Source organism: Ovis canadensis, chromosome 1 (genome assembly GCF_042477335.2).
Source record: "Ovis canadensis isolate MfBH-ARS-UI-01 breed Bighorn chromosome 1, ARS-UI_OviCan_v2, whole genome shotgun sequence".
In the NCBI taxonomy this organism is placed as follows: domain Eukaryota; kingdom Metazoa; phylum Chordata; class Mammalia; order Artiodactyla; family Bovidae; genus Ovis; species Ovis canadensis.
The window spans coordinates 181699807-181712299 of NC_091245.1; the positions used below are offsets into that span (position 1 = coordinate 181699807).

At 37.4% G+C, this 12493-nt stretch overlaps 1 protein-coding gene across 2 annotated transcripts in view; it reads right to left on the reverse strand.

Moving 5' to 3' along the window:
* Positions 1–4237: 4237 nt before the first annotated feature.
* NAA50 (N-alpha-acetyltransferase 50, NatE catalytic subunit) overlaps positions 4238–12493 on the reverse strand; it is a 31359-nt gene continuing 23103 nt past the window's right edge. The window contains exons 2-5 of one of the 2 annotated variants that reach the window (XM_069554192.1): positions 8877–9013; positions 8345–8464; positions 7974–8040; positions 4238–7267 (exon numbers count right to left, since the gene is read on the reverse strand). In XM_069554192.1, coding sequence (XP_069410293.1) covers positions 7090–7267; positions 7974–8040; positions 8345–8464; positions 8877–9013 — 502 coding nt within the window. In that variant the 3' untranslated portion in view covers positions 4238–7089. The remainder of the gene's footprint in view (positions 7268–7973; positions 8041–8344; positions 8465–8876; positions 9014–12493) is intronic. The other variant, XM_069554198.1, reaches the window with a different exon arrangement.

Consider the following 12493-nt stretch of genomic DNA (forward strand, 5'->3'; position numbering starts at 1 on the left):
CAAAGGGCATGTGGGATCTTAGCTTCCCAACCAGGGATCAAACCCACATTCCCTCCATTGGCAACACAGAAGTCTTAATCAATGGACCATCACTGGACTGGCAAGGGCTTTCAGAGCAGTACTACACAGAAGTGGTGAGAGGAGTCATCCTTGTCTTCTTCACAAGCTTAAGTATAAAGCATCCAGTTTTCTATCAATTTTATTTTTTCAAAGAAGTAGCTTTTTGTTTTAATTCTCCTACTCTGTTTTCAATTTTATGGGTTTCTGCCCTTTTTTATTTCCTTCCTTCAGCTTACTTTAGGTTTAATTAGCTCTTTTTCTAGTTTCTTAAGGTAAAAGCTTAGATCTTTGATTCAAGATCTCATATACAAAGATTTACCATAGCACAGGGAATGATATTCAATATAACAACCTAAAATAATATATATATTTATACACACACACTTTGTCATGCACCTGAAACTAACAAAGTATTGTAAATCAACTATACTTCAATGGCAAACAAGAACTCATATACACATTTAATGCTATGAATTATCTTTTAAGCATTTTAATCCTACAGCATTGACATATTGTTTTCATTTTCCTTTTTTTTCGTAACTTTTCTTGCAATTCCTTTTTTAGACACAAGTTATTTAGAAGAATGTTTAATTTCCAAATATTGGTGGGGGGCGGGACAGGTTTTCCAGACTTATTTCTTGTTACATTCTGGTGTAGGTTAAAGGACATAGTTTGCACAGTATAGATCCTCTTTGTAATAAATGATAAATTTACCAGTAGTTCAAAATCACCAAAATTTTCTTTTTTAATATTTGGCTGCACTGGGTCTTAGTTGTGGGATGTGGGATAGATTAAACCCAGGCCCCTGCATTGGGAGCTTGGAGTCTTAGCCTCTTGACCACCGGGCAAGTCCCCCAAATCACCGATTTTAGTTGTGAACTTGTCTGTTTTGCGTCAGTTTGTTCTTCATGTATTCTGAAGTTATTAGATTCATATTCATTGAAGACTCTTATTCTCTTGGTAGACTCCTTTATCATAAATATCCCTCTTTACCCCTGGAAATATATTTTGTTCTAAAATCTTTCGTATTAGCTACTCCAATGTTGCTTTTATTAGTGTTTACATTGTCTTTTCCATCTCTTCTGGTTCACCTGTGTTTAGCGAACCCATGCCCACTGAATTAACCACTGGACCACCAGGGAAGGCCCTGTACAGTAAGCTTCATAGGACCTTCATATTTTATATAAAATATAACTTTCACTAATCTCCCTCCTTTATGATAATTGTGAATGGGTTAATATTTCATTATCTAGTTGATAAGTGCTGACAGTATGTTCCTAATACTTGTGTCTCACTTTTATTAATCTTAGTTGGTTCTGTATTGAAATACTGTTGAATAACTTGGGCTATTAAGATCACCAGGGCAGGGCCATGCCTATCTTTTCCACTGTGGTACTGTCAGGGCCTCAGACATTGGGGGTACATTCTTTGACCATGCCTCTGTACTAAGCCTTTTAATTTACAAGATTTTTTTTTTTTTTAATAATTTTAAGGACTGGCAATAACCCAGGAACCATGCTCTAAATTTGTCCAAGGGGCTACCTCAGATATGCAGATGACACCACCCTTATGGCAGAAAGCAAAGAGGAACTAAAGAGCCTCTTGATGAAAGTGAAAGAGGAAAATGAAAAAGATGACTTAAAGCTCAACATTCAGAAAACTAAGATCATGGCATCCGGTCCCATCACTTCAAGGCAAATAGATGGAGAAACAATGGAAACAGTGGCAGACTATCTTTTGGGGCTCCAAAACCACTGCAGATGGTGACTGCAGCCATGAAATTAAGATGCTTACTCCTTGGAAGGAAAATTATGACCAACCTAGACAGCATATTAAAAAGCAGAGACATTACTTTGCCAACAAAGGTTCGTCTAGTCAAGGCTATGGTTTTTCCAGTAGTCACGTATGGATGTGAGAGTTGGACCATAAAGAACTGACGCTTTTGAACTGTGGTGTTGAAGAAGACTCTTGAGAGTCCCTTGGACTGCAAGGAGAGCCAACCAGTCCATCCTAAAGGAAATCAGTCCTGAATATTCATTGGAAGGACTGATGCTGAAGCCAAAACTCCAATACTTGGGCCACCTGATGCGAAGAACTGACTCATTGGAAAAGACCCTGATGCTGGGAAGATTGAAAGGGACAGGAGGAGAAAGGGATGACAGAGATGAGATAGTTGGATGACATCACCAAGTAAACTCCGGGATTTGATGATGGACAGGGAGGCCTGGTGTGCTCCAGTCCATGGCGTTGCAAAGTCAGACATGACTGAATGACTGAACTGACATCAATGAAAGGCAGCTAACTTTCTCACAATGGAAGATGGTTAAGGAGAAAGTCAAAGTTTTATAGTAGCTTTTAGGTTGCTATAATAAAGTTCTCATCTTACCAGATTTTACTCTTCTGAATACTATTTCAAGTTGTGTATTCAAATTTCACCTGCATAAGCAGTTTTACTTGTGGTACCTATATTTAGTATATAGTTTTATTTCATTTAGTATATGGATTACTAGTGACAAAGAGGATTCAAGATTGTTCAAATCTTTACAGAGAATTTTTGATATTGCTAATACGGTTTCTAAAAGATGAACTACATGGGCTCATAAGTTTGATCAAGGAAACAAAAACATTAAGTCATTTTCTTGATGCTATAGCCATTTAATGTGATGTGATTTAAACTATAATTGAAATTGGAAGTGTTAGTCACTCGGTCGTATCCAACTCTTTGCAACCCCATAGACTGTAGCCACCAGGCTCCTGTCCACGGATTTCTTCAGGCAAGAATACTTGAGTGGGTTGCCACTTCCTTCTCCAGGGGATCTTCCCAACCCAGGGATGAAACCTGGGTGTCCTGCTTTGCAGGCAGATGCTTTAAGGTCTGAGCTGCCAGGGAAGGGGAGAATTAATTTATACTTAGATTCCTTTAAAAAGGATGTCTTGAGTTTTTGAAGACAGTAGGAAGAATTAAAAACTTGGATCAAGTTCAGGTATGTGGAAGTTTTCAGCTTATCAGGAGTATCTAATTCGAAGTTCACTAACCTCAAATAAACCCACCCAACAAACTATTTTCCCAAATGCTGGGTTTAAGCTTCATCACAAATTAATATAAAACAGGCTGTATGTCTTTGAGATTTAAATTCTAGGTAGTGATTGATTCATATTAACTTTATGCTCCCAATGACTGATTTTAGATTTTTATCAAATTGCTTTAGAGAACTGAAAAGGTTGAGCATTTCTGCCCCAGACTTCACATTTCTCCATGTCCCATCAAGGTAACTACACCTGCATTTAAGAATCTGACTCACACCTTTCTCCATATGGCTATGTTACTTGGTTGTATCTCGAACAAGGACTAAATTCCTATAGCATGGCACTGTAAGGAAGTCCAATTCAGGACTCTCTTCTATATGGCTTATTATATCTGCAAAGTTCTTAAAGGCTCACCACTTCTACTCATCATCACAGGACTCAATTTCCCAGGAATGTTCAAATTATACCGCTAGAGAAGTTAGAATTATGTAAGAGTATGGCTTCTGCTTACTCTCCAGGCTCATTCGTTCTGGGGCCAAGTCCGCTGGCAGCTGTCATTCAGGAGGCGCTGTGGAGACACCCATATAGAAAGGAACTGAATCCGTCCAACAGTCACATGAGTCAGCCATCTCCAGAGTAGCTTCTCCAGGCCTCGATGACAGTATTGTAACCCGATGAGACCTTAAGCCAGAATCGTCCTACTAAGCTGCCCTTGGATTCCTGACTCAGAAACTGTGGGTGATGATGCATGTTCATTGTTTTAAGCCACGTTTTTAAAGAAAAAAATCTGAATATAAGTTATCGCCAGTCAATAAACACTGCTAATTATATCACAGCCTAAAGTGTCTAGTGTTTTTTAACAACTGCATTCAAAATATGGCAGCAGTGAGACAGCCCTTTGGATCTTACTTTTTTCTCTCGTTGGGACTGAACTGTAGATACTGAACAGTGTTTCTATCAAGTTTCAAAAGGTCTGAATTAGGAGGCCTTGATTACATTTGGCCTGTTTTAATTAAAGTTAGATCTTAAAGAAACGTGAAAGTACATAAAACAGTGTGGGCAACAGGAAGCAATGACTACATATAGCTGCTGATCTCAGAATTCAACACAATGCATTTACATTTCTTTGCCATTTACCAGACATCACAGATTTCTACCAGAACATCACATAAGTTTATTTTCAGATGTAACAGCAATGTTAAAATCAACAAGTTTAAATCTTAACCGCACAAAGTAAACGTAGCTATTTAAGTATTTTTAAAGTTATTCCCTCCAAAAAACTGAGGGAGCTTTTCTTTTCCACCCCACATTCCACGGTTTCCCAATAGTTAGTTCTACTTTTGGAGGAGTCTGAATTGACGAGTAAACTGCTTTGGGGATATTTCAGAACTTCTTTCCTCAAATGAAAACTAATCTGGACAAATTATATATTGCATAGATTTCTCTGCAGATTCTTTTCTTTAGAACCTAAATGTTATTACCATATGATATAATTTAACCTATTTGCCCCAGAGAAAACAACTATCTTCCCTAAAAAATACGATGGTACATTTTGCGATCTTCTAGTTAATAGAATTATTTTACCTCAATGATAATTATCATATTTCAGAATTAAGCAACTCAACATGGGACATTATTTCAGTCTACTGACTTCTAGGCACGTGAAAGAGTGCCTAGCTTCTACCTCTTCTACATCCTCCTCCTCCATAAACGGATGGAATTATTTCATGTAAGTCTGATGTAGGACAATTCACGTTTTACAAACACAATTTAGGTTAAAGTCAGTGACTAGTGTGGAGAAAGAAACACTGAAATGATAGGGAGCCTATACACTCAATTCAAAATTTAATATTTTTTCCTCCATAAATAATATGTACTTAGTTGTCATGAGGCAGCTATTCGGTTTTCATTAACCACATTTAGGGATACATTCATAGGACTGATTAGATAGTCCAGGTGAAATGGTTATAGAAATAGAGGCAGTGTCATCTCACAAAACTCATTTATATATCAAAATCTATTTTGACATCTGAAGTTTACAAAAAGACTGAATTCTTCAAACTAATCTTGCCTTCTGTAACTCAAGCATTCTTCTCTTGGCAAGAGCAAGCTGAAGCTTATCCATGAAGGTAAAGGTGCTCAATGCTAAACTTTTCTTCTAAGCTTAGATTTGGACTGCTTAAGAAACTGATACCCAAGAAATCAGCAAGGTCTTTCTACATTTTTACTATCTTAAGATTAGAACTCTATGAACTCACTCATCAACTATCTTCCTTTCCTATATTATTCTTGGCACTCAACTAAGACAGGTGAAGTCTACTGTACCTTGCATTTTCACATTCTCAAATAAGAACTTAAGATTATAAGATGTGCATAAACATTGTGTAAAATAATTTTGTCATTCAATGTATTTGAAGAGATGAAACTTGTATGCCAGAATTTACACAAGAGGACAAATGTTATCAACCAACCTTCTTTTTAAAGTCAAATGACAGAAAATCCAAGCTCTGTGCATTGTTTTAAGTCTAATGAAAACATTTCTCAGGCCACTGGTATTGGCAATGTAGAAAATTTTGAATATTGGAGATGGGATTATGGAGGAAAGCCTGAAAATTTTAGAGGTCTTCTATCTTACAGAAAGTTACTGACCAGTCAAAGCCACTCCCTAAGTGCCAGAAAATGATCTGGCATAAACCAGTCCTGTTGGTACAGGAGGTCACAGTGACATTCGTGTTATTAACACTTCTAGACTTCTACTTTTCCCAAGAACAGAAGCAATGTGTTTAATAATTCCCCCTTCCCCAAATCCTTAAAGTCAGTATTACAGGCACAGAATGTAAGCAAATCTGGGATGTTCTCCAACAGATAAGCAATAGCACAGCTATGTTATTCTCAAAAATACTGTCTAGATATTCTTTCCTCTAAAATCAAATGCTCAGTGGCCACACTTCTAACAGTCTGCGTTAGCTGACATTAAATGCATTTATTGTGCCACAAATCCATCTAAGCTTCCGTTTAGGTGTTTTTTTATATGTCCAGGAGACAATACCTACTTCAGGTTTATTTAAGGGCACTGACCTATCAAGGACATCAACTCCGTATTTAAGGTCTGACCAACTACTGTGGGTTTACTGAAGAAAAACAACAGGAGAAAAAAAGCAGATCGCAACAAACCTCTTTAGGTCAGTTAAAGGCCATATCTCTAGCTGGGATATTAAAAAAAAAAATTAATCTCACCAGCCCATATGCTAAAAGATAATGCCACTAGTAACAATCAACAGCAGGAAAAACAAACCTGCTAACCACCAGCCCACTCATTAGCAAAAAGCAGTTTAACTCACATACTGAGACCAAAGTCTAATACTACCGATTCAAACTGTCCCACCCACCTTCAGCCACCAGCAAGGAAGGAAGAAATAACTGTTTAACAGAACAAAATAAGCTCAGTATTTCTTACAAGGATAACAACGGCCCAACTCCTGAGATAATACTCAGAAGGACAAAAGGTGGAGTGAAGGCAATGTATAGGGATTAGTATCCCACAAAATCTTTAAAAACCCAAAGTACCACAAACACACTAAACTTGTCTAAGAGTTAGAGAACAAGATATTGCTGCTGCTTCTTTTTGTCCTTTGAAATATACAATATTTTGTAGGCTCTGCCCTTCAATGTGAAAGCAGGACATTTGAAAAAAAATGGAAATTTGACACTCAAATTTTTGGGACCCTATATATCTCAACTGTGAAACTAAACTGATCTATACCTTCTCCTTCCTACAATCAAACCACCTCACAAAAAAAAGAAAACTAAAACAATCCAAACATGATTAATAAGTCCTTAAAAGTTTAAAACTTTTAGAGGAAAGGGAAGCAAGTTTTGAAAGGAGGAAAAGAAAGAACAAGGAAGGGTGAAAGTTTTAAAAGAAAGGAGGGGCGGGGAATCAATGGGCCTCTCTTTTATTTGGCGACAAGCAAGTGCAAGAAAAGTTCATCTGTAGTTTGTTCAGTTGTCTGTCTTTTGCACGTCTGCGTTCTGCCCAGTAGGGACTTTAAGGTTTTTCTGCAGCACATGAGCATCTGCGGGCTCTATCCTCTTATAGTAGTTCTTCTTTGTCTCAATAATCTCAAAGCCAAACTTTCTGTAGAAGTCAATTGCAGACTCATTGCTGATCTGGACATGCCTGAGATGTAAAAGGGTATCAGAAAAAAGAAATGAAGATTTCATCAGCTTTTATGTATCCTCCACAGACAGCTTCAAACTGGCTGAAAATGAGAATAATCTTAATATCTGTATTATAAAATAATCCATATTAGAAGCTATATCCAATATCCTATGATAAACCATAATGGAAAAGAATATTGAAAAAAAAAAGAATGTAAGTGCACAGCTGAGTCACCGTGCTGTGAGCAGAGACTGGCACAACACTACTGCAAACCAAGTAAGCTTCAGTGAAAATACAAGAGGCCAAAGTCACCATCTTCGCCTTACTCTTAAGATTCAAGTATAAATCAGCTAAGTACCCTCTGATTTTGATGATTAAACTTTACTACTAAAGAGCGTGTCACTGAAAGCCCTGAACAAAACTCAGAATGACATGATAAAAGTAATATTCATGTTAATCATTTCTTAAATTCTGAAGACTTAATCTTGGCTTCACATATGTGACTTAGGAACACCCACTCCAAAGTAATAAAGCAAAGTAAGAATGTTTTATCGAAGGTTCCTTATCTATTATTAAAGCAAAACAAACTTCATAACTATTGTTAATACTTCCATGGTATTTCCAAAAGACAATAATTGACCAGATTTAAATTTGTCTAGTAAAGATTTCTATTGCCAACTTATTAAATTCTTTAGATATGATCATTAAGTATGACTTTACTTACAGATAGATGTTGTCAAAAGTGCCATCCTTTTCACAGATGTTTAAGACATGATTTAACATTTTAGTTCCTATTAATGAGACAAACAACAAATAAGCAATCTCATAAAAATCAATCTTTAAATTAAACATCTTTTTGAGTCCTAAAGGAATTTGAGGTAAACATCAGGCAGCCTGATTTTCCAAAATTTTGTTCTCTCTACACTACCTACTATGTTTAAAACTTCTAGCAGAAAAGCAATCTTACACCCTTCCAGTAAGAAAGAAAACAGAAAAAGGAAGAGGTATTAGTGACAAATCGATACAGGGCTTGGAACGGATCTATGTTAATAAGCGTCTGTGAAGAAGAAAACAAAAACCAGAAGTAATTGTTACCAATTCCTAGCCTTCGGTATGGCGCCAGACAGCCTAGTGTCATGATGTAAAGCCGCTTCTGATTCTGTGAATGATCCACCCTACAGCACACTGCACCCACTGCGATATCATTGAAATAGGCTGCCGTAGAAAACAGAGACACAAGAGTTAGCAGACACAGTAACATATTTTACTGAATCTTCCCTTCCCTTAGACAGCAGTTAAATTGCTGCTATCAGAATTAATTACATTTTTATTAGCTACTCTTATGTATCAATACCCTCAAAAATATCCTAAACCTTAAGAATTTAAGACCCCTTTTGAGTAAAGCTAAATATGTGAAAACACAAACACAGCCTAAATAAGAAAATATCATTTCCTTCTAAAATTCAAGTATTTATCTTGATTCGTCTCAGAACCTGGACTGCCCCCACTTCCTCACTTGTAAAACAATGAGATTAAATTAGTTATCTCTTTCCTTTGCTCTAATTAAAACCAAGGTGTCAAGAACATGAATAAACAAATGAAAAGAAGAAGAAAACGCATATCCTACCAAGTTTTGCTAGTTCGCCAACCTCCAACACATCCTTGTAGAACTTGTCATTGTAGCTGACTGGAAAGATGACCTGGTTTAATCTCTTCAGCTGCTTAATATTGTGTGGTGTCACATCTCCCAGCTCGATCCGGCTACTGGAACAAACCAAAATGTACTCAATAAAATATAATAAGCTTAGTTTGTTATGATGGAGATTAAATTAAATTAAAAGGGTACCAAGGCTTTCTAACACGACTGATAAAGTCGACCCTTTCACACCACCTTCTCTTCCTGTGAACATCACCATTTATAAGTAGATTTTGCCTGTCCTCCACCCAGATTCCAACTCCTAGCTTTCATACAATTGTGCATACGTTTTGAGACAAATGCAATAAACAACAATTACTAAAAAGGCCAGAATAATAATCTACATAAAGGCCAACATTTTCAGAGAAATTTAAAGATACCTATGACTGATCAAAAAGATTGATGACACCTAATTGGCAAAGGGGTAGCAAGACTTTTACACTCAGCTGGCAGGGATGTAAACAGACACAGCATCTCTGGAAGACAACCTAGCACCACTGAGAAGCCTAAAAAGCACACTTCCTTCGTCAAAGGAACCCCACTGCAGGAATTTATTCCAAGAAAACACTCAAAACACGCGAAAATCATGTGCATTCTGTTCACTTGACACAGGAACCACACATGGGGTGGCAATCAAATGCAGGTTACAGGAACCACCCACTTCCACCACGTGCCTCACCCCCACCCCGTCTCCGCCAACTCCCACCACACGCACACACCTTCAGAAGCACAATCTCTGGAAATGAACATGGGAACCTACATTTTGAAAACAAAACCAACCAACCAAAACAAACACCAGCTTGAAAACTACTTATCAAAAACACACAAACACAAAAAAAACCCCTACTTATCAAAAACAGTAGCATTACTAAGAAACTATACTTAACTGAAACAACTCGTTCCATGGGAAAAGCCTAAAAAGTTTTGGGACTCACAGTAATAAAGTTGTTTTGCCTATAGTGAAAGTCAAAGTCACTCAGTCTTGTCCAACTCTTTGAGACCCCATGGACTACACAGTCTATGGAATTTTCCAGGCCAGAATACTGGACTGGGTAGCCATTCCATTCTCCAGGGGATCTTCCCAACCCAGGGATCAAACCCAGGTCTCCCACATTGCAGGCAGATTCTTCACCAGCTGAGCCACAAGGGAAGCCCAAGAATACTGGAGTGGGTAGCCTATCCTTTCTCCAGTGGATCTTCCTGAGCCAGGAATTGAACTGGGGTCTGGTCTCCTGCAGTGCAGGTGTATTTTTTACCAACTGAACTACCAGAGAAGCCCAACCTGTCAACAAATGAAATTTTTTAGAAGCTCAAGTCAACCTCACCACCACAAGCTAAACGTTGATCAACAGTGACAAGACAAACCTAAAATTTTAATAGTAGGTGGTATAAACATTTACAGAAAACAATGTCAAATCAAACACTGAATTCAAAAATAAACAAAACAATCCCAGACCAACCAAACTAGAAAATGATGGAGGTCCTACTGTTAGATGATAGTTCCAGATCACAATGACACTAGTCAATAGCAGGAAAATGCAAACAGTGTACCTTAATTAATCATTTACATCATATGCACAGAGGTTTTGAAAGCTCTGTTGGAGAAATGACTAAATAAAAAGGTTAATCATTGCACTTTTATAATGACATAAAAAAGGGAAAAGAAAAAAATCTGAGTGTCTACCATTAGAGGACCGGTTAATTAAATACAGCATGATACATTTATACTACTAGCACAGAAAAATATTGATATATTGTTTTCTGGGGGGGAATATATGTATGTGTGTATCTTTTCCCAACTTTTGTTAACATATAGAAAAATGTTTGTGGTGAGAATTGTAGGTAATTTTGATAACAATGTTCTCTGAAATATTATAACAAAAAGAACCTGATTACAGAGCATTATGCTCATTTGGAACATTAGTCTTGCTAACTCAATTATTTCATTTTTCTCGTACCGATTTTTATTGTTCACTATGACTGACCACACTTGTATATCTGGCATGTCTTAAAATGTAAGCACACTGAATTTCTTAGCAACCACACAAAATTTTAAGATGCAGACATTCCAGTAAAAAACAGTCTACTCTTTGTTAAAGCAGGATTCCTTTCATTTAGTTAATTAACACATCCATCAACTTTTTATTTTGGTGAGAACATTTAAGTTCCACTGTTAGCAAACTTAAATTACACTATAGTGTTATCAACTATATTTTAGATTCTCTGACATTATTCACCTTATAGCTGAAAGTTTGTACCTTTTCACCAACCTGGCAACCACTTCCCTACTGTTTCTATGAGCATGACACTTTTCTTTTTTAAAGAGTCCACATAGAAGTGATACTATCCAGTATTTGTCTTTATCTGGCTTATTTCACTTAGCCAAATATTGCTCTTCAGTACTGTACTACAAACTGGGTGCAGTAATTTATTTTAAATATAAGACAGGTTATATTGATTATATTTAGAACACACTAAAAATCAATCCAGGGAAATTTCCTGGTGGCCCGGTAGTTAAGACCCCACAGTTTCATTGCAGGGGGCACAGGTCTGAGCCCTGGCTGGGGAATTAACATCCTGCATGCTGTGCAGAACACCAAAAAACAGTATCTCCACGGCTCTTAAAAGCCAGTCTCTGTATTTTAAGTGACTGCAAATTTACATTATAAACTCTAATAGCAGACAACAATAAAGGAAAACAGAATCCATGAAGTCAAGCTTCTAGATAGTAATTTAAAAGAACTTGAGTTTTTAAGAGTTTAAGAATAATTTCTAGGTAATTACCATGCTGATAGTGACTGCAGCCATGAATTTAAAAGACACTTGCTCCCTGGAAGAAATACTATGATAAAATTAGACAGTGTATTAAAAAAGCAGGGACATTACTTTACCAACAAAGGTCCATATAGTCAAAGCTATGGTTTTTCCAGTAATCACATATGGATGTGAGTTGGACTACAAAGAGAACTGAGCACTGAAGAATTGATTCTTTTATTTTTTTTACTAACCACCATTCATTTTTATTAACTGTGTGCTTAGTCGCTCAGTTGTGTCTGAGTCTTTGCGACCCCATGGACTGTAGCCTGCCAGGCTTCTCTGTCCATGGGGATTCTCCAGGCAAAAATACTGGAGTAGGTTGCCATTTCCTTCTCCAGAATGGATGCTTTTAAACTGTGGGGTTGGAGAAGACTCTTGAGAGTCCCTTGGACAGCAAGATCAACCCAGTCAATCCTAAAGGAAATCAGTCCTGAAAATTCATTGGAAGGACTGATGCTGAAGCTCCAATACTTTGGCCACCTGATGGGAAGAACTGACTCATTAGAAAAGACCCTGATGCTGGGAAAGACTGAAGACAGGAAAAGGGGACAACAGAGGATGAGATGGTTGGATGGCATCACTGACTCAATGGACAGGAGTTTGAGCAAGTTCCAGGAGATGGTGACAGACAGGGAAGCCTGGCGTGCTGCAGTCCGTGGGGCAGCAAAGGGCTGGACAAGACTGAGCGACTGAACTGAACCATGCTTCAAGATTATAAATAAATTTTTTAG